Here is a 23422-nt window from a genome sequence, read left to right on the forward strand (position 1 = left end):
AGCACTTTTTGTTTTTCAGTTGTTTGTAAAAACTATAGGTAAAATATAATAAAATGCTCAAATAATTGTACAAATGCTGCCACACAAATGTAAAGAAATATCCAAAACTGAACTGTATCATGTGGTGGCTCAAAGAATTTATTCATCTATCATTTGAAGCTGAAAATCCATGGTTCCAAGGTGGCTTAGCGTTACCAACATGAAATAATAGGCTTGTGTGCTGTGTGAAAATCAGACGTGTGAACATGAGAGCTGCTTGAATTATGGAAAAGACAGACAGGTGAATTCATATGGTTTCAAATTATAATTTTATAAACATGTTATAGAATTATTTGCTAATTGTTCATATGGCGATGACCACAGCCATTATTTAAATCTTATCATGATAAATTAACTATAAATGGTTACAAATAATTCATGCTTTTTCTTGATTTCTTTATTGCAGGTACAATTCCTGCCTTAATTAATCTATTAAAATGTTCCAAAATAAAATTACAGTGCAAAACAGTTGGATTATTGAGTAATATCTCAACACATGCAAACATAGTGCATGCTATAGTAGAGGCGGGAGGCATTCCAGCTCTGATCAACCTACTGGTTTCTGATGAACCTGAACTACATTCTCGCTGTGCTGTCATTTTATATGACATTGCTCAACTTGAAAACAAGGATGTTATTGCCACATGTGTAAGTTCTTTTCATAGAATATCGTTTTGACTGACATTCCCTGGGTGTCTCAGTCAGTTAAGCATCTGACTTTGGCTCAGTTCATGATCTCATGGTTTGTGAGTTCCAGCCCTGTGTCGGGCTCTGTGCTGACAGCTCAGAGTCTGCAGCCTGCTTCTGTTCTGTGTCTCCTTCTCTCTCTGCTCCTCCCCTGCCTGTGCTCTGTCCCTCTGACTCTCAAAAATAAACAAACATCCAAAAAAATTAAAAAAAAAGAAGCTAGAAAGGTACATACCCATTTATTATGCAGTGGTGAAATTCCCATGAAGAAATCCAATCTCAAAGAAGATGGCAAAGAACAAACCTGCCACAATCCCATGAGTGCTAAAAGTAAACAAGAGCAAGATAGTACCAGAGCAAGCACAGCAAAGGACATGAGCTTCAGCAGAGGTATCCGGGTCCCCTCTTCCTTTCTCCCAAGCAACACAGTAGGCCCCAATGGATGCTATCCACACATTGGGTTTTTGATGTACCTGAAGAACCTCGAGCCTGAGAAACCTATCACTTTGGTAGCAACCAGTAAGCAAACCTGTTGTTTGTGTTATCACCACACCTTTCAAGGTTACCGGCTACATAAAAATCCTGAGGCTTGGCCTAGGTGAAAGAGCTGGCATAGTCTTGATATGCTCCAACATGGGTAGGAATGCAAGAGGCCCAGGGAGGACTGTTTCTCAACAGAAATGATCACCTGAGATAACACAGAAGGCAGGGCAAGGGCCTACTTAGCTCTAGAGTGTGGTTGCTTCTTTTTGTTTATGAGAGGGTATTACAAGAAATCCTACCACTTTGGCTATTTCTGTCCTGGCTGGAAAATGCAGTCCAACTGTACCAGAAAGTTATTTTTTGTGAACACCAAGCAATCTTTGCCATGCTGCATTTCCTCAAATGAAACCCACTATGTTGTGTCTGCTTATGCTTGATTTAAGATCTTTTATGAGATATTTATAAGATTATTTTTATTGTTTTCTTCAGTAGATGCTTCTTCACCATGGATTGAATAATTTAGCATCATAAAATGTACCTTTTTTGTCGAGTGTAATACTTTTTCCCTGAATTCTATATTGTCCAGAATTATGTTTGTGATGTTTCCTTTGCACTCTCATGTTTAATTTGGCTCTGCCCATCCTTTTTAACTTTTCTGAGTCATTTCCTGTTGGTTGGTTTGTTATCTTTGGGAAATATATTGGAAATATAGACACCCCAGACTCACCTCTAGAGTTAGTCTTTACTTATTTAGAATTTATAATCTCCGGTTAATCTAATAATTACCCAGAATTGGGATAAATGTGTCCCTTGAATCAACATATTTAGGTTATGCTTTGCCACTCACTTTGTGTTGAGTGTATGTATTGAGCTCATTTATACTCATTGACATGACATGTTTAATCTTAGTTCTGTCATAGTTTGTTATTACTATCTTTTTAACTTTAATCTATTGTGTGGTCAGTGTTTTCCTTCTCTTTTTATCTTTAAAGTGCAGGATTTACATGTCAACATTCATTACCTGTATTTCCTGGGACTTGATATAACTTTTCAACATGTATATTCATCTTCTTTTATTTTTAGAATGCTTTCCTGAATTCATATCTTTAAGTATTTTTTTCTGTAATATTCTTTTAGTCCATTCACATGAGGACTTTTTGTAAGTTTATTAGATGGCAGATTCTATTCTAGATGTTGGGGTTATAACAGTGAACAAAACAAATAAAACCCCAGTTTCATGGAAATTGTATTCTACTTGGGAGTAGCAAGACCATGAGCAAAGCAAATAAAACAAACATATACGTTAGGTGAAAATAAGTGGTAAGGGGGGCAGTAAAGCAGAGAAAGGGGAGAGGGGAGTGTGGTGAAAAATACTTCAATAAGTATTTGCATTTGAGTGCAGACTTAAAGTAGATGAGAAAGTGTGTCATGTTTTTCTGCTGGAAAGAGTATTCTAGGCTGAAGAAACAAGTGCAAAGTTAATGGAAGTTGGAATGTGCCTGGTATGTTCAAGAAGCAACAAGAAACCAAAAGTAGCTGAGGGGAGAGATACAGGAGATGCTCAGCTGGGTTGGGTAATGGTGGGCCACATCACGGTTGTATGGGCAACTGTCAGACACTGTGCTTTTGTTCTGAGTATGTTAAGCCATTGAATGATTTTGTTCTGGGAAGTTCCATGAAGAGATTTAGATCTACCCTCTATTGAAATAGGTGGGCAAGAGTGGATGTGTCAAGACTAATTCAAAGCTATTATAGTAATCCAGATGACAGATAAAGGTGTCTTGAACCAGGGTAATAAGAGTGAAAATGGTGAGAAGTGATCACATTCTGTATTATATATTTTTTAATGTTTATTTATTTTTGAGAGAGAGAGAGAGAGAGACAGAGAGAGACAGAGTGTGAGCAGGGGAGGGGCAGAGAGAGAGACACACACACACAGAATCTGAAGCAGGCTCCAGGCTCTGAGCTGTCAGCACAGATCTCAATGTGGGGCTTGAACCCAAGAGCTGTGAAATCATGACTTGAGCCAAAGCCGGACGCCCAACCAACTGAGCCACCCAATCGCCCCTACATTCTGTATTATATTTTGAAAGTTAAGTTCACCAGGATCTGTGGGAAAGTTGAAAGATATGGAGGGACCTCAAAGGAGACTAAGAAGGAATGGCCAACAAGGTAGGAAGAAACCTGAAGAATCTGTATCAGCCAAATGAAGAAAGTGTTTCAAAGAGGAAAGAATGATCAATAGTGTCAAAGCTATTGTAAGGTGAAAGTCAAATACTGACCATTGCATTTATTTGCTTGAATTAAATGACCAGCTCTCTTTGGGAATACTAATTATTTGCATATTATATTACCTTTTCCTGCCTTACATAGCTATCATTTTTTCTCTCGTCCTTTTCCACTCATTGTTTCATTTTATTTCATTTTTTTTCCTTAATCCTGTCCTTGTCCCTTGCTATGTTTTTCAGCATTGTTTATTTTTGTGTGGATTAAAGTTTGGCTTTTATATTTCTCCACATCTTTCCTGAGCTTTTCCAGCTCCCATTTCTTCTCCCCTATTTCAAAAATATCTTCCCTGAGCTCTGATGTATCTCCTGTGCACTCTTGTTTTATAGAAGTGATTGTTTCATTAATTTTTTTCATTGATAATAATGTACCACTTTAAGTTAAAATATCATCTATTTTTGTGGAAATATTTTTTTGATGAACATTATCCATTTGTCATAAGTTTTTCTACTTTTTTTCTTAAATATATTTGGACAGATGCTGTTCTAGTTCTGTTTTGATCATTACTCATCTTTGAATTAGGTTAAGTTCTTTCTCGTCCTGCTACTTGCAGGAAGTATATGTGGGAAAGGGTCCAGTTCTAGGCTAGCAAGCATACGACTTATGCCACAGAGTTGTATGCATGGGTTCTTTCAGCTTTACTTTTCCCTAAGCCAAAAGAGACTGGTGCAGGTGCCTCACAATGTAAGATTCTATTTCCTCCACAATGCGGAGTCCATCTCTTCCTTTTTACCTCACCGAGAGTCTACTTCTTCCAAACATATCTTGTCAGTATGATTCCTTGTCAATCCTTGCCTTCCTTCATTTTTGAAACATTATGCCAAATTGACCCAGGAAAGAGCCTGCTTCCATCGTGTATATACCCATTCCTATTATTTCAGACAGGGAATTGTGTATTTCTTTTTCTGCCCTTCAAGGTAAAGGCACTCATTTTGGACAACTGTGGTCTGCCAGCATTTCCCATGGACAGTGGCCATGGGAGATCTCTCTAATTCTTGCTGGTAATTCACACAAACTTATTGTGGCTCAATATTACAGATGTCTCCTAACTTTATTGAAAATGAGGTTACATTTCTGTTTATCTTCCTTAGTATTCTTGCATTATTTCTGTTAGTAGAGAGAAATGCCACCTTTATTCCATTTAAAATTAGGAATTTATATTTAAAAATATTTTGTGTTGCACAAATATAATTACCAATTACCAGCACAATGTTTACAATGGCAAATGTTTCCAAATTGGCAGTGTATTTAGTTGATCTTACTCAATTGCTTTACTTTTTAGACATTTATTAAATGTTACAGTGAACTTGTAGCCTTAACTTATTTTGCTGTAGAGGAGAATATTTTATGCTCAGAGTTAACTGTCATTTAATGTGACATGCCAGTAGAGACATTTGTTTATGGGCAACCATTCTCTCCTATGTAAGCAGATATTTATAGCAAGAAAGATTATAGACTTACGTTTTTAAATAAAGATTGCATAAATCTTAAATAATTCTATTGTAATTAATTTTTTGTTTCCTTATCTTTAGAATGGAATCCCAGCTCTGATAAGTCTCTTGAAGTTAAACATAGAAAATGTGCTAGTAAATGTAATGAACTGTATACGGGTATTATGTATGGGAAATGAACAAAATCAAAGAGCAGTGAGAGACCATAAAGGCATCCAATATCTTATCACATTTCTGAGTTCAGATTCAGGTGAGCCTCGATTTCTATATTAAGTGGCTGGATATACTGAGTGAAGCAAATACAGGTTGGACTTGCCTTATATGAAGACATGTCCTGTTATCTTAGAGTGCATCTAGACATATATAATATAAACTAAACATCTCAAACACTCAAATTCAAACACCAAATTTATAAAAGGAATTGACTCTCAAAGGTATAGTTTTTATAAAAAAAAAAAGTTTAATTGGATTTCTCTATAAATGGAAATACTGGCATAAATAATGAAAATCATGCAGTTAATATGCCCAGGGACTTGAGTAGATGACTCCTTGTATGAATAATACATATATTGATCATTGGAACATTTTATAAGTTACAACAAAAACTTCAGGTTTTCTGTGAGATATTGGTATCAAAATTCAAAGTCATCATGTCTTTAAGCTAATTATCAGACTCTGAAGTACATATCAGTTCTAAGAACATCACAGGCTATGATGTACTGCAGGTACTCTTGCAGGTACTGCAAATGATCTCTTAGGTTCCATAAGTATTGTCTCATTCCAGTGAGCATACACATAACAGGGTAAGCTTCAAATCCATGGTTTTCCCCAAATTTGAGGGGATAAAAAATTGGGGAAAACCTTGTCCTTTTTTTTTTTTTTTTTTAAAGGAAATAGAGCTTCTTGGGGAGCCTGGGTGGCTTAGCTGGTTAAGCATCTGACTCTTGATCTTGGCTCAGGTCATAATCGCAGTGTGTGAGTTTGAGCCCCACATGGGGCTCTGTGCGGACAGTGCCGAACCTGCTTGGGATTCTGTCTCTCCCTCTCTCTCTGCCACTTCCCCACTTGCTCTCTCTCTCTCTCTGTCTCTCTCAAAATAAATAAACTTTAAAAAGCTCTTTTAAAAAAAGTTTATTGAATACACCATAAAGGAGTGGCGGACAGGATAGCAAAGGAGAGACTGTCTGCCAAGCTTGCCCGTTTGTCTTCCTGCTTAGTTTATCATCTTTCTGGTCTAGTTCTCTAGGAGTAAATACAGAAAAAAAATATGGATAAAGGGAAGAAAGAATGGAGAAGAAAATGGATAAAGGGGTTGTTGCAGAAGACTTTCTTTTACTTTAGAGCTTCAAAGTTAAGGAATTATCATCTTCTAAGAACCTCTCTCATATAGGGAAATCATTTGAAAGTCCTTTCCCTTCATCACAAATTCCTAAGGTCATCAGCTTGCCCTCCATCAGTAACTATGCTCTACTTTATCATTTTTAAGAATAGCATTAGAGATTATGTATAGAATCATCCAATCACTATGCACTATGTTGTACATCTGCAACTAATATAACATGGTATGCCAATTATACTTCAATTTAAAAAAGAATAGCATTAAGGAGAGCCAGCTTTTATGCATATTTTAGCCATAGAATTTCTACTTGTTTATAATTACTCTTTAGTTTATTCTTTGTGTTTTATCACCTAAAATTTAAATACAGGGACTACCTTTTCCCTATCCTTTTTCATCTTTCCAACCCCAGATGCTAGAACAAAGCACAAACTGCAGAGAGAATTTGAATGAATAATAAATACATTCATGAAAGAAACCTATAGAAATAAATTGTTGAAATTGTTTCTTTTGGTGCTCTTGCCTTATCTAAATGAAAGTAATTCATCCTACACTATAATCTATATTATCTCCTCATTCCAAGGAAGATAATTTTTGGGAAAAAAAGGAAATTATTTTTTCTCTTTGTTTATAACTTATAAGTACTTCATTTATAATTTTAGTGCTTCAACAAGTAATTCTCCTGACCGTTAGCTGGTTTGGTAAGCTGTAGGGGATCACAAAGGAATTTTGTTAATTCCAATATCCTCTTAAACATTCTCAACCACTCTAAGATCTCATGCATTAAAGTAAAATGGCCCCAAAGCGGAGTCACATGCAGTTTCTTGAGACTATGGATTCATTAACATCTCCTTAGTCTTGACCCCTACCTCCAGGAGTTCCTCAACTTTTGCTGAGTTTGGTTTGTTTTAAGCCTTTGCTTCACCCATCTTTAGCTGCTTATTTCACACTCTTCCACATATGTGTGTGCCTGCATGCATATTCTCATTCCTACAATGCGTCAGATTTCATCTTTTCTGTGGCACACAGTTTTCCTGTTCTGTGCTATGAGGCCACCATGGCAATTGAAATATGTTAACAGAAAGTATACAAAATACTTTTCAACTGCCAACTATCTGAGCAAAACTTAAAGAGCACCTCATCCTTCTTAGAATGATTATTCACACATTTCACTGCAGAAATGTTTTCTCCAGACTCTCCCGGATGTTATGTAATACATAATATATGCACTCATTATCTTCTAAAATCTGAAAATTTCGGAATTCTGTTTGCAAGAGTTTTAGATAAAGATTTCCTCTACCATTAAGCTTCTTGCACCTCTTTTTAAAAAATATTTTAAAAATGTTTACTTATTATTTTTGAGGGAGACAGAGCATGAGTGGGGGTGCGGGGTGGGGCAGAGAGAGAGGGAGACAGACAATCTGAAGCAGGCTCCAGGCTCCAAGCTGTCAGCACAGAGCCAGACGGGGGGCTTGAACCCACGAATTCATGAGATCATGACTTAAGCCAAAGTCAGACACTTAACTGAGCCATCCAGGCACCTCTTCTTGCACCTAACTGTTAAAGTTGGGAGTTCCTTGGGCATCTGTTCTTGGTTTGCTGCTTTTCCTTTTTCTTTTCTTTTTTTTTTCTTTTCTCTTTTCTTTTTTCACACAGCACATTCTCTCAAGCAATTCTATTTACTCTTCAGAATTTTGTTATGGTTAGAATCTATTCTTTCTAGTCCTGTATCCAAATCCCTGACCTCTCCTCTGAGCTTTAGAGCTAGTTTGGATTATTGAGGAGCTAAGACAGCCCTTCTTCCTTTAGAAGAATTGATAATAAACACAGGAATCAAATAGAGATCAAAACTTCAGCCTTATTGCTTGCTTTGAGAAAATAGCAAACAAATAAAAACAGTGCCCAAAAGAACCCAAGGCATGCATTTGCAATGACTCATTTTCCAAGTTAAGAAATTATGTAACTCACTATTCCTTTTATGGGGGAAATGAGTAACATGCCTGAGTGCGATGTGAGAGAAGTAATTTCCACTTTTTGAACTGACATAGCAGTAAGGGGTAAGAGAAAGAATGATCCCCCCACATTCTCTTAATTTTATAACCTATTGGGCTTAACAACATTCCAAGTGTTACTAGAGTGATGTATGTAAAATGCAAATTGATCATATCTTTTCCCTCCTTTATTTTTTTTTAAAGTTTATTTATTTATTTTGAGAGACAGCATGAGTGGGGGAGGCGCAGAGAGAGAGAGGAACACAGAGAATCCTAAGCAGGCTCCACATCATCAGCACAGAGCCTGATATGGGGCTCGAACTCATGAAACTGTAAGATCATGAGCTGAGCTGAAACCAAGAGTCTGACACTTAACTGATTGACTGAGCCACCTGTCCCTCTTTACCTTCCTTTAAGTCATTCCCTAGCTCTTTGTCACCTAGGATAAAGTTCAACTTTCTATCATAGTCTATAAGTCCTTCTAACCTTCCAACTCCAAAGGGAAATGATCTTCCTATCACTCCCTTCCTGTCTTATTTTACTCTAAAGTAGTATGGAACCTATTGATATTTCATACTTCTGGCTTTTGGCTTGCTCCACAAGGTCAAGAACTTTTGTCTTGTTGGTTCATCACTGTTTCCCAGTGCCTAGGACAGTGCCTGGCATATAGTAGTTCCTCAATAAAGTATTTGCTGAAAAAACAAATGACTGAATGATGAAAATATTCATAGCAAAAAGTTAATATATTTGATATAAGTGATATATATAAATTGATATGAACAATAAGGGCTTGCTAGAGAGAGAAAACTAACCCAAATAGTCTATGAAAGAACAAATGCTGGATTGAGTCTGCCTGTTTGGATACAAAAATGACTTCTGTACATTTTTTGACTTTTTGAAACATATGTCTTACATATTAAAACACACACACACACACACACACACACACACTGGATCTATAAGTCTACCAGGGGGAAACTAAAATTGAAACCAAACACAATCAACTGTATTTCAAATTGATGACATAAAGATTTTAAAAGAAGAAAAAATGAATACAAGTGAATTTTGACATAGCACTTCACTATATAGCCTCAGTCTAGGGGAATAAAAAAAACCTGCAAACATATCTTGAATTCTTCTTAGTGGATTTGTATTTCATAGTGATATAGATGAAACAGCTCTGAACTGTTAAAGTATTAAAAGTATTGTAGAAATGAACATGTGAATAAATATGTTGATAGTTTTGGGTTCTCACTGTGAAAAGAACTGTAAGAATGTAGGAAGGCAATAAAGAATCCTGTGAGGTTGGATTGGAATTGGAACATTGGAAATACATACATTTTCCTAATCTTGTCTAGTAAGAGTCTAGAAGAAATGATACTTAAGTAGCAATGAACACATCTAGTACTCAAATCTTGATTTCTTTTTTTTTTTCCAACTTTTTTTTTTTTTTTTTTAATTTATTTTTGGGACAGAGAGAGACAGAGCATGAACGGGGGAGGGGCAGAGAGAGAGGGAGACACAGAATCAGAAGCAGGCTCCAGGCTCCGAGCCATCAGCCCAGAGCCTGACGCGGGGCTCGAACTCACGGACCGCGAGATCGTGACCTGGCTGAAGTCGGACGCTTAACCGACTGCGCCACCCAGGCGCCCCTTTTTTTTTTCAACTTTTTTTTTTTTTTTTTTTTTTTTTTAATTTATCAAATCTTGATTTCTAAGTACCATTCCTCATTAAAAGGAACCAGAACTTCTTGGAAAAATGGTTTATTTCAGGGGTAGAGCAGAGCAGGAATTGGTGAGTCTGAAACATACTGTGACAGAAAGTAAAAAAAAAGTTAAAAAAATGATGGATGTCTATCAATTGTTGCTAAATCTTGAGAGAGTTCTCAGATTTATCCTTGAAACTTTCCTGTAAGTTTTAAAGAGAACAAGTACAACTGGTTAAAAAGCATATATGAAATTGTGTAGTCTCACCAGTAACCAAAAATATGAAATAGGAGATACAATTTTTTGCCTACCAAATTAGCTAAATTTATGTATTTATTCTTAATGATAATATCTATATTTAAAAAGATAAAGCAACATTGAAACGCTCATACTCTGATTATGAAAGGCTAAGATGCAATGGTCAATTTTGGAAAGTAATTTAATGCGATATATTAAATTACTCCAGGAATTCCTGGGACACTATACTAAGGGAAGAAACAGGAAGGAAAAATACCTTATGTGCCAACATTTCTCCTAAACATTGTTTAAAACAGTGAAAAGTTGGAAACACCATGTATTTTTTTTTTTTTTTTTTTTTTTAATGTGAGGTTTTCCTACCACTCAGTGTGCCTGACTGGCTCAGTCAGTTAGGGGTCCGGCTCTTGATTTTGGTTCATGGTTCATAGGATTGAGCCATGTGCTATCAGTCAGAAGCCTGCTTGGGATTGTCTCTCTTCCTTTCTCTCTGCCCCTCTCCCATTCACACTTGTTCTCTCTCAAAATAAATAAATAAACTTAAAAAAATGTGAATGGCTAAGGAAATGTAATACATTCATTAATGAATATTTGGGAGACGATGTTCATAAAGAAAGGGAACATGTTTTACTTGTAAATTAAAATGCAGGATATTGTGCTTATAGTACAACTATATAAAATATGTCCAGAACATTATTTGAATATGTCTTTTCACTTAAAAAGTGAATGAGAATAGGGCACCTGGGTGGCTTAGTTGGTTAAGTGTCCAACTCTTGAACTCTGCTCAGGTCATGATCTCAGGGTTTGTGAGTTCGATCCCCATATCGAACTCTCTCTGCCCCTCCCCTGCTCTCTCTCTCTCTCTTTCTCTCTCTCTCTCAGAATAAATAAGTAGGCTTTTTTAAAAAAAATAAAAGTGAATGAGATTAAACAAAATATTTGTGTTTGGGTGGTGAGAATCTGGATGGTTTTATTTCTATTTTTCTTTATTTTCTAAATTTTTACACACTCTATAAGTTTGATTCTATGAGAATCCAATGATAAGTTGCATTTTTAAAATATTTTTAAAAGATTTATTTAACTGTTCCTTGGATTGATTTGAAGATGTGTTGAAGGCTGTATCTTGTGCAACGATTGCTGAGGTGGCACGTGACAACAGGGAAGTTCAGAACGCTATGGCTTCAGAGGGAGCCATTCCTCCTCTGGTGGCCCTTTTTAAACGGAAACACCTTAGTGTCCAAGTGAAGGGTGCAATGGCTGTGGAATCACTGGCGAGTTACAACCCATGTATACAGAGAGAATTTCTGGAAAAATCATTAAGTAAATATCTTTTAAAACTCCTCAAGGTAGGAATTTTTATGATTACTTGTCATTTTTCTTAGACAAAGTATTCAATATTGACTTTTGTAAAGTGAAAAGAAAACTAAAACCAATTCTAGAATAAACATTTTATAAAACATTCCTACAGTGTTCAATCAATGCTCATTGAAAGAATGGAATATATTTTTTTAATAGGCATTTCAAATAGATGTTAAGGAACAAGGAGCTGTAGCCCTTTGGGCCTTGGCAGGACAAACCCTGAAACAACAGAAGTATATGGCAGAACAGATTGGATACAACTTTATAATAAATATGCTTTTGTCACCATCAGCTAAAATGCAGTATGTTGGTGAGTTCTTTTCTATGCATCCATTTGCACAATGTAAAGCAGCACACTGAAGTGTCGGATGTGTTTCTTTCTTTTCTTTACCAGGAGGTGAAGCAGTCATAGCTCTAAGTAAGGACAGCAGGATGCATCAAAATCAAATATGTGAAGGAAATGGAATTGCACCATTGGTTCGCTTACTAAGGATCAATAAAATAGCTGAAGGCACACTTCTGAGTGTCATCAGAGCAGTGGGGTCCATTTGTATTGGTTTGTAATTATTTCCTCAATTTTTAAAATATCAATAAGATTCTTCCCTTCCTCTCTGTCCCCATTGATAGAGCCTTAAATCATATTTAATTTATTCAAGGATTACCATTTTTTTTATTTCTCCAAGACCTTAATGAGTAAAAGTGGTATAATTAATAATTTTATATCCATTTTTCCCTTTAACTCTGGTTATAAAGGGTAATGAGAACAATGATCCTTGGCTATTTTGAGTTAAAAGAATCTCATTTTTTTTTTTTTTTTTTTTTTGAGTGTAAGAAGAAAACATTTCTTCTTTTGAATCTCAAGAACTGTATGTTTTATACGGATTTTTAATGTTGGGGCACATTTTTCAATTCCAGTCTTTTTCCATAATGATTCTTTCTTTATAAAGTGGCCAGTAGGTCTAGTTGTTCCTTTGATTGCAAAGGAGTTAACCTTTTGGGATATCTGTAAAAGTGCTGTCAGTGGTTGATCAACCAAAAATAAAAAATTTGGGTTCTTTGCTGACCTTCATGAATGTGTGGGGCTGACTGTAGACTGTTTCTTATAGATAAGAAAAAAAGCCCTTTTTTTTTTTTTCTAGTTGATTGTATTTCCTCAAAAAATAGTCTAGCTGAATGAAGAATGTAGGAATTGGTTCCAAAAAGATTTGTTTCTCCTTACTTGAAAAAACTACCTTGCAGAAATTCATTAAACTCCAAGGCAATCAGTCAGACAAAATAATGTGCCTTTTTTCAGTCCAAACCTCTGGTATAAATTATAGATCTTTCTAAAATTTTAATAGATGATAACATATATACAAAGATACCTTGTGTGTGTGCGCGCATGTGCAATTGCTTCTCATTAGTTCACTTCAAAGCTGTCTACATTTGCCATAGACAAAGGATTCTCCAGTAGAACTACAGAAGAAAACTCATTTCAAATTTACTAGTTTAGACTGGTTATACACACACACACACACCTTCTTTTTTCTTCCTTATCATGTTCATGTTTTCTTCTATGGTCTTGAACATATGTAACATATTTAAAATGGCTGTTTTAACTTCTCTGTAACTAGTTCTAGCATCTATATAATCTCTGGGTCTCTTTCTATTGGTTGATTTTTTTTTCTTGATTATGAACCATATTTTCCTACTTATTTACATACCTAGAAAAATTTAAATGTGGGTGTTTAAAGACTTACTGACATAATTTACATACAATAAAATATTTAAATAAAATATATAATAGCATAAAATATAAACATACATTCAACTGGGGGTGTCTGGGTGGCTCAGTTGGTTAAGCATCTGACTCTTGATTTTGACTCAGGTCATGATCTCACAATTTGTGAGATTGAGTGCCACATCAGGCTCCGTGCTGTCAGCACAGAGACTGCTTAGGATTCTTTTTCCCTCTCTCTGCCCTTCCCCTGTGCATGCTCTCTGTCTCAAAATAAATAAACTTAAAAAATACATTAAACTGTACAATTTGATGAATTTTGACATATGCTTTCAGCTGTATATCCATCACCACAATCAAATAAATGAACATAACCATCACCCCCAATGGTTTCATTGTGTACCTTTGTAATCCCTCCCTCTTTATACTCCCATTCCCAGAGAACCACTCATCTGTTTTCTATCATTATAGATTAGTTTGTATTTTCTAGAATTTTATGTAGATGGATATACAGGTATACTTTTTTTCTTGCTTCTTTCACTCAACAGTTATTTTGATATTTATGCATATTATTTTGTATATCAATAGTTCACTTTTATAATGCTGAGTAGTATTCCATTGTATGGTATGATGGATAATTTTATGCCTTATGATATACATACTTATTACCTACCTACCTAACTACCTACATACATATCTTGTTGGTTCTGTTTTTCTGGAAAATCCTGATTAATACAAATGGATATTCTGTGATTTGTTTATCCATGCACCCATTGATGGACATTTAGATTGTTTACAGTTTCTTGCTATTGTAAATAAAACTGCTATGAACATTTGTGTTTAAGTTTTTGTACAGACACAAATATTTTCATTTTTGGGGGGTAAACACCTAAAAGTAGGATTGCTGGATCATATGGGAGGTGTTTGTTTAACTTTTAAACTGCCAGATGGTTTTTCAACATTGTGTTTTAACTTTGCATTCCTCCTAGCAGTGTGTGAGAATCCAGGAGCTTCACATACTCGCCATCACTTACTATTAGGATTTTAGCCATTGTAGTTAGTGGGTGTGCAGTAAATCTCATTGTGGTTTTAACTTGCATTTCCCTAATGATTAGTGATGCAGAACATCTTTTCATGTGCTCATTTGCCATTTGTATATCCTCTTTGGTAAAGTGTCTGTTCAGATATCTTGCCCATTTTAAAAATTGTGATGTCTTATTGAGTTGTAAGCATTCCTTATATATTCTAGATACAAATTCTCTGTTAGATGTACGTTTAGCATATATTTTTCCCAGTCTGGGTGGGTCCTTCCATTTTTGGGACAGGGTCTTTTTTATTTTTTTATTTTTTTTAATGTTCATTTTTGAGAGAGAGAGAGAGAGAGAGAGAGCGAGCATATGTGAGATGGGGGAAGGGCAGAGAGCGAGGGAGACAGAGGATCAGAAGCGGGCTCTGCACTGACAGCACTAACAGCAGAGAGCCTGAAGCAAGGGCTCAAACTCATGAACTGCGAGATCATTACCTGAGCTGAAATCAGACGCTTAACCAACTGAGTCACACAGGTGCCTCTGTAACAGGGTCCTTTGAAGAGCAAAAGTTTTTAATTTTGATTAAGTCCAGTTTATTGATATTGAAAATTTTTTAGTTCATAAGTTTTGTGTTCTCTTTAAGAAACCTCTGCCAAACTCAAGATCATAAAGGCTTTCTGTTCTCCTCTATGTTTAGATGTATGATCCATATAAGTTAATTTTTGCATATGGCTGACATTTATTATTTTTTTTTGCATATGGCTATCCAATTGCTTTAGCCCATTTATTGAAAAGATTATCTTTTCCTCCACTGAATTTTTGTGGGTCTATTTCTGGACTTTTTATTCCATTCTATTTACATATTTGTCTATCTTTATGCTATACTCATTCACTGTCTTAATCATTGGAAGTTTACAGTAAATCTGGAAAGCAGGAAGTATAAGTCCTTCAACTTTGCTATTCTTTTTCAAAGTTGTTTCAAAGTCTCCCAATCCATAAACACAGCATATCTCTCTACTTGCTTAGGTCTTCTTTAATATATCTCAGCAATGATTCCTAGTTTCCAATACACAGTTTTTGTACACATTTTATCTTAGGTATTATTTTTAAGTCATGCATAATAAACTTTGATTGAATGCTGGACATTGTGAGTTGTAAACTGATAGATGCTGGATTTTATGGTCTTCCTGTAAACAGTTAGGTTCTGTTCTGGCATGTGATTATCTTACTTGGGATCAGTTTGATCCTTTTTCAGCTAGCTTTCAAGCTTTGTTAGCACAAGTCTAGAGTAGCCTTTACTCTGGAACTAACTTAACTCCACCATTAGGATGATATAGTTCCAAGGACTCAATTCCTTGTATAATCCCTTGAGTTATGACGTATCTGAACTCTGGCCATAGAGCACAAACCATTCTTAGCCCTGTGTGAGCTGTGAGAATTGTTCAGCTTACTTCTTATAGTGGTTCTTTTCCCAACCTAATGGAGTTTCATCTCATTATTAACATGTGAAAATTCAAAGATTTGAGGGTATTCTTCTTTTCACACCACCATCATTTTATCATAATCATTATTATTAAAGCTATTCATTCTGAGGGGACCTACCTACAGCACCTTAACGCTGGGAAATCTCCCTGCTTACTCCTTTTCCACCTACTCTGAAGTGAGCAATCCCCTTTCTGTGATTCCAGTGTATTTTTCTAAACCTCTGTTAAAGCACTTACCGCATGTATATAGTTGCTTCCCCTATAAACTCCTTGGGGGCAGACATTCTAATTTCTCTTTTTAGTCCTAATTCCTACCTCAATTCCTGGTACATTAGGCATTCAATATCTGTCAGCTGAATCAAGACTATTCATGTGGGGCCCCTGGGTGGCTAAGTCAGTTAAGTGTCTGACTCTTGGTTTCGGCTCAGGTCATGATCTCAGGGTTGTGAGATCTAGCCCTGCATCAGGCGCCATGCTGGGTGGGGAACCTGCTTAAGATTCTCTCTCTCTCATTCTCTCTCTCTCTCACCCTCTTTCCCTCCCTCTACCTTCCCCCCTACTCTGCTCACAAGTGGGCTCTGTCTCTCTAAAAGAAAGAAAGAAAGAAAGAAAGAGAGAGAGAGAGAGAGAGAGAGAAAGAAAGAAAGAAAGAAAGAAAGAAAGAAAGGAAGACAGGGAGGGAGGAAGGAAGGAAGGAAGGGAGAATATTCATGTAATCAGTGTCTGTGTATATTCCTGGGTGGTCAGTGGGGGACTAGGGACAAGGAAACAAACATGTTCTTTGCTCTTTCTATTACCTGCAGTTCCTTCAAACTTCCCCAGATGATATTAAGTAGGTGACTTCCTTCATTGTTAAAAGACAGGTCTGATCTTGTATTTACATTTAAGTATATAAACCCTCAGTATATGTGTTGTGATTTTTGATGGCAAAATAAAAGAATTACAATTATTTATACATGTTCACTAGACAGAGATGACTTTTAAATTGAAATTAGGCCTACAATTTAAAGTATTATGTTATAAAAGGAGACAGTAAGGTTATCTTTTTAGTATGTGTATTTAAGGAATCTAGAATTTTTAACCAGGTGATTTACTCTAGTCATTTTTATAAAAATAATTTTTTATGGAATACAATAGCACCTGTAAAGTACTTTGCAAATAAAAATCTTCAAAAAGTGATAGCTATTATACTCTTATTCCTTGATAGTCTAGCATTCTTATTTCTTTGTTTTGTGACTATTAGAAAAACATCCATACTTCTAATAGTAATTTTTCCATGTTTATTCATTCTGCCTTTTAAAAAAATTAATTCAGGGGGCACCTGGGTGGCTCAGTCCGGTAAGCATCCAACTCTTGATCTCGGCTCAGGTCTTGATCTCAGGTTTATAAGTCTGAGTCCCACATTGGGCTCCATGCAGGGTGTGGTGCCTACTTAAAAAAAAAAAAATTAATTCAGGTAAAATAGTGTTGACACAGCATTTCCTTTTGTAACTTATTAGCCATATTATGCTAGAACACTTTATCAGCCAAATACACCAAGCTATTTTTGACTTTACCATTTCTAAGATAGAAAGAAATATTATCTTATTGACATGTATGTTCTTATAGGTGTTGCCCATACAAGTAATCCCATCAGTCAACAATTTGTTGTAGAGGAAAATGCCTTTCCAGTACTTATTCATTTACTGAGAAATCACCCTTCTCCTAACATTAAGGTATATAAATGGTTTTAATATTTTTTCTGATACAGTAAAAATTAACAGAAATATGACTTTCTGAGAATAAACTGTATCTTCATGCAAGTTCACAAGTATACTAGAAAAATTTAACCTATCCTAAAAGTTTAAAAGAGTTGCTTTATAAATATAGTAGTAAAGATAAAGTAAATTTTATTAAAATATTAAATTTGCAAATAATTAAGTCTTGTGTCCTTACTCATCAAAATTTTATTCCTCAGATATTTGGTTATTCACAGAATTTCTTCCCTACTTCCTCAGATACTGATTGCTAAAACTGGGTGGGGATAATGAGGATATGTGATTTATGTAGCAAAAATTCTCAAATTTAAGTGATTCCTGTCAATGTTAACCATCAAAACAGCCCTACCTCTACCAGTGTGAACATTACAGATATCTTACAAGTTATTTAAGAGTCATTCACTCTTCTATTCACTTCTGGTGAACTGCCTTTAATAAAATGACATTCGCATATATTTAAATCCTTTGGAGATTTATGACATCTAGAGTTGGCCAGGCAGGAAATTATAACAACAAAAAATACATTTTTCTCTTCAAAATTAGGTATGAGTTCTGTTGGAAATGAGAAAACAGAAGTATGTAAGCAAATACAGAATTATTTCTTTTAAGGAAGGTGTTACCAGAAAAGATGTTAGGGGGCACCTGGGTGGCTCAGTCGGTCAAGCGTCCGACTTCAGCTCAGGTCACGATCTCACGGTCCGTGAGTTCGAGCCCTGCGTCGGGCTCTGGGCTGATGGCTCAGAGCCTGGAGCCTGCTTCCGATTCTGTGTCTCCCTCTCTCTCTGCCCCTCCCCCATTTGTGCTCTGTCTCTCTCAGTCTCAAAAATAAATAAACATTAAAAAAAAAAAATTAAAAAAAGAAAAAAAGAAAAGATGTTAGAAGTTATGCAGCTTTTCTGGTTATGAAAGAGATTATTCTATTATAGGAGTTAATTAGGGAAACAGAAGGAAGGACATATTTTTGCAATTTTTTGGCTTGAATTATATGAAAAACTACACTGACTTTCAAAGTACAAATAAATTTCATAAGACCATGGAATTTGCCACATAAAAATACATTATTTTAAAACATGCATTTTCATGTTTTAAACAAAGTTTACTTTTATTGTGTCCATCCATATTTCAGTATATGCTTTCAATGAGTTCTTCAACTTGTTAAAAACATAACATCAATACATTTCAATACTTCAAATAAGATGCTATAGTAAACAAAATACTTTTGAAATAATAAGCATGCTTTTCAAATTCATAACATTTTTCATAGAAGTGCATAATGTAATCTTAAAAAACTTATCTTGAGTCCCGAAAATAAACAAAGTTCATTTACATCCTCCTAAAAGGCTTCAGAATGTGAATTAAATGACCCTGGAACTAGAGCAAAACTATTCTTCAGGACTATTTCCCGGTCTTGGGAATTTTTTCCTTAATTGATAGGCCTTCCATTGAAGCCTTAGAATTCAACGGTCAACAGCTAACAAGCAGTTCAAAAGTTTTTTATTCCAGGCCAGGATTTAAAAAAAAAAAAATCTTTTTTAGATGTGGAAAGGATACAACTATGCACTTAAGATAATACCTCCTCACATTTCCTGCTGGCTCTGGTTGCTCCCCAACCCCCTCTCAAACGGAGCTTTGTGTTGGTGATGGCACACTTAGGAAGGATATTTTCCCAGCTGTTAAAAATTGCTAGGGACATTGCTTCGGACATTGTAAATGCCACTCTATTATTAGAGAATTGGAATCAATGAATTACACAGTTGAATTAGTATATCCCATATAAATGTTTGTATAATGAAATATGTGATTTGATAAACCATGAGTGAAAAATAAACTAATTTCTACATACTTAGGTTGAAGTGGCATTTTCCTTGGCATGCATTGTCCTAGGGAATGATCTGTTACAGAATGAATTACAAGAAAATGAAGGATTTAAGTATGCCGATGTCCTTCATCTTCTTCACTCACAAGATAAGGTAATGCCTTTACAAAATGTTAAAGCTCATGTAGAATGGTTTTTAGACCATATCCTCAAATTATGTCTTTTGCACAGCAATATTTAAATATATTACATAAGAAATGTAAAATCTCTTTGGTAGATCATTAGTTTGTAATAATGAAATAATATTGTTCCATATTTTTCATAGTTGACTTATTTCATCTTTGAAAGGTAGCAATTTTTTTCTTTTTTAATTAATTAATTAATTAATATTTTATTTTTTATTTTTAAAAATTTACATCCAAATTAGCATATAGTGCAACAATGATTTCAGGAGTAGATTCCTTAGTGCCCCTTACCCATTTAGCCCATCTCCCCTTCCACAACCCCTCCCGTAACCCTCAGTTTGTTCTACATATTTATGAGTCTCTTATGTTTTGTACCCCTCCCTGTTTTTATGTTATTTTTGTTTCCCTTCCCTTATGTTCATCTGTTTTGTCTCTTAAAGACCTCATATGAGTGAAGTCATATGGTTTTTGTCTTTCTCTGACTAATTTCACTCAGCAAAATACTCTCCAATTCCATCCATTTCCATTCCATTCAAATTTCTTCACTGGATTATTTGTTTTTTGGGTGTTGAGTTTGATATGTTCTTTATAGATTTTGGATACTAACCCTTTATCTGATATGTCATTTACAAATATCCTCTCCCATTCTGTCGGTTGCCTTTCAGTTTTGCTGATTGTTTCCTTGTTGTGCAGAAGCTTTTTATTTTGATGAGGTCATAGTAGTTCATTTTTGCTTTTGTTTCCCTTGCCTCCGGAGACATGTTGAGTAAGAAGTTGGTATGGCCAAGATCAAAGAGGTTTTTGCCTGCTTTCGTCTCGAGGATTTTGATGGCTTCCTGTCTTATATTGAGGTTTTTCAATCATTTTGCGTTTATTTTTATGTACCACTTGCTGAAGAGACTGTCTTTATTCCATTGGATATTATTTCCTGCTTTGTCAAAGATTAGTTGGCCATACATTTGTGGGTCCATTTCTGGGTTCTCTATTCTGTTCCATTGATCTGAGTGTCTGTTCTTGTGCCAGTACCATACTGTCTTGATGATTACAGCTTTGTAGTATAGCTTGAAGTCTGGGATTGTGATGCCTCCTGCTTTGGTTTTCTTTTTCAAGATTGCTTTGGCTATTCGGGGTCTTGTCTGGTTCCATACAAATTTTAGGATTATTTGTTCTAGCTCTGTGAAGAATGCTGGTGTTATTTTGATAGGCATTGCATTGAATATGTAGATTGATTTGGGTAGTATCGACATTTTAACAATATTTGTTCTTCCTATCCAGGAGCATGGAATCTTTTTCCATTTTTTTTGTGTCTTCTTCAATTTCTTTCATAAGCTTTCTATAGTTTTCAGCATATAGATTTTGGTTAGATTTATTCCTAGGTACTTTATGGTTTTTTTGTGCAACTGTAAATGGGATCAATTCCTTGATTTCTCTTTCTGTCACTTCATTGTTGGTGTATAGGAATGCAACTGATTTCTGTGCGTTGATTTTATATCCTGCAACTTGGCTGAATTCATGAATCAGTTCTAGCAGTTTTTTGGTGTAATCTTTTGGGTTTTCCATATAGAGTATCATGTCATCTGCAAAGAGTGAAAGTTCGACCTCCTCCTGGCCGATCTGTATGCCTTTTATTTGTGTTGTCTGATTGCAGAGGCTGACTTCCAATACTATGTTGAATAACAGTGACGAGAATGGACATCCCTTCCTGACCTTAGGGGGAAAGCTCTCAGTTTTTCCCCATTAAGGATGATATTAGCATTGGGTCATTCATATATGGCGTTTATGATCTCGAGGTATGTTTCTTCTATCCCTACTTTCTTGAGGGTTTTTATCAAGAAAGGCTGCTGTATTTTGTCAAATGCTTTCTAGGCATCTATTGAGAGGATCATATGGTTCTTGTCCTTTCTTTCATTGATGTGATGAATCACTTTAATTGTTTTGCAGATATTGAACCAGCCCTGCATCCCAGGTATAAATCCCACTTGGTCGTGGTGAATAATTTTCTTAATGTATTTTTGGAGCCGGTTGGCTAATATCTTGTTGAGGATTTTGCATCCATGTTCATCAGGGAAATGGGTCTATAGTTCTCCTTTTTAGTGGGGTCTCTGTCTGGTTTTGGAATCAAGGTAATGCTGGCTTCATAGAGTTTGGAAGTTTTCCTTCCATTTCTATTTTTTGGAACACCTTCAAGAGAATAGGTGTTAACTCTTCCTTAAGTGTTTGGTAGAATTCCCCTGGAAAGCCATCTGGCCCTGGACTCTTGTTTTTCGGCAGATTTTTGATTACTAATTCGATTTCCTTACTGGTTATGGGTCTGTTCAAATTTTCTATTTCTTCCTGTTTCAGTTTTTGTAGTGTATATGTTTCTAGGAAGTTATCCATTTCTTCCAGATTACCCATTTTATTGGCATATAATTGCTTACAATATTCTTTTATTATTGTTTTTATTTCTGCTGTGTTGGTTGTGATCTCTCCTCTTTCATTCTTGGTTTTATTCATTTGGGTCCTTTCCTTTTTCTTTTTGATCAAACTGGCTAGTGGTTTATCAATTTTAATTCTTTTAAAGAACCAGCTTCTGATTTCATTGATCTGTTCTACTGTTTGTTTTGTTGTTGTTGTTGTTGTTGTTGTTTATTTGTTTCAATAGCATTAATTTCTGCTCCAATCTTTGTTATTTCCTGTCTTCTGCTGATTTGGGGTTTTATTTGCTGTTCTTTTCCCAGCTCCTTAAGGTGTAAGGTTAGGTTGTGTATCTGAGATCTTTCTTCCTTCTTTAGTAGGGTCTGGATTGCTATATACTTTCCTCTTATGACCTTTGCTGCATCCCAGAGGTTTTAGGTTGTGGTGTTATCATTTTCACTGACTTCCATATACTTTCTAATTTCCTCTTTAACTGCTTGGTTAGCCCATTCATTCTTTAGTAGGATGTTCTTCAGTCTCCAAGTATTTGTTACCTTTCCAAATTTTTTCTTGTGGTTGATTTCGAGTTTCATAGGGGTGTGGTCTGAAAATATGCATGGTATGATCTCGATCTTTTTGTACTTACTTAGGGCTGATTTGTGTCCCAGTATATGGTCTATTCTGGAGAACGTTCCATGTGCACTGGAGAAGAATGTATATTCTGCTGCTTTAGGAGGAAATGTTCTGAATATATGTTAAGTCCATCTGGTCCAGTGTGTCATTCAAAGCCATTGTTTCCTTGTTGATTTTTTGATTAGATATCTGTCCATTGCTGGGAGTGGGGTGCTGAAGTCTCCTACTATTATGGTATTACTACTGATGAGTTTCTTTGTGATTGTGATCAATTGATTTATATATTTGGGTGCTTCCACATTTGGTGGATAAACGTTTACAATTGTTAGGTCTTCTTAGTGGATAGACCCCTTGATTATGATATAATGCCCTTCTGCATCTCTTGATACAGTTGAAAGGTAGCAATTTTAACGCTTAGAGAGCCAATAAACAAATCTCTTCTGTCCTGGACGCATCAAAATTTTTCTTTTTGAAATTTTATGATATTTGAAATGTTATGACCTTTCAACTCTCAGTCACCCACTATTCTAGTGGTGCTTCTCAAACTTTGTGATAAAGGAAAGCCTTCCCCCAGCAATCTGTAATGGGTAGGATAATTAAAACAACAAAAACTTTAAATTTTGCAAAAATAGTAGAGTGTTCTAGCATATCCTTCATCCAGCTTTCCTGGATGTCAACCAGCAATTAACACTGATACCATACTATTAACTAATCTGCAAACTTTATTTAAATTTTGCCAATTTTCCCACCAGTGTCCTTTTTCTGTCCCAGAATGCAATCTAGGATCTCACATTACATCTATTTGTCATGTC

The 23422-nt window shown here is 35.5% G+C and overlaps 2 protein-coding genes across 9 annotated transcripts in view; one reads left to right on the top strand and one right to left on the bottom strand.

Annotated features, from left to right (window-relative positions):
- The window catches only part of ANKAR (ankyrin and armadillo repeat containing), a 72412-nt gene that overhangs the window by 36359 nt on the left and 12631 nt on the right, over positions 1 to 23422 (top strand). For 6 of the 8 annotated variants that reach the window (XM_042949429.1, XM_042949433.1, XM_042949434.1 and 3 more), the window contains 7 exons: positions 446 to 687; positions 5028 to 5196; positions 11339 to 11580; positions 11750 to 11903; positions 11988 to 12149; positions 17431 to 17537; positions 19427 to 19549. In XM_042949429.1, coding sequence (XP_042805363.1) covers positions 446 to 687; positions 5028 to 5196; positions 11339 to 11580; positions 11750 to 11903; positions 11988 to 12149; positions 17431 to 17537; positions 19427 to 19549 — 1199 coding nt within the window. The remainder of the gene's footprint in view (positions 1 to 445; positions 688 to 5027; positions 5197 to 11338; positions 11581 to 11749; positions 11904 to 11987; positions 12150 to 17430; positions 17538 to 19426; positions 19550 to 23422) is intronic. The other 2 variants (XM_042949430.1, XM_042949432.1) reach the window with 2 other exon arrangements.
- Positions 17219 to 23422, bottom strand: part of OSGEPL1 (O-sialoglycoprotein endopeptidase like 1) — a 31323-nt gene continuing 25119 nt past the window's right edge. Inside the window, exon 9 of the mRNA XM_042949438.1 lies at positions 17219 to 17253. The gene's annotated coding sequence lies outside the window, so the exon portion shown is untranslated. The remainder of the gene's footprint in view (positions 17254 to 23422) is intronic.

Source organism: Panthera leo, chromosome C1 (genome assembly GCF_018350215.1).
Source record: "Panthera leo isolate Ple1 chromosome C1, P.leo_Ple1_pat1.1, whole genome shotgun sequence".
NCBI lineage: Eukaryota > Metazoa > Chordata > Mammalia > Carnivora > Felidae > Panthera > Panthera leo.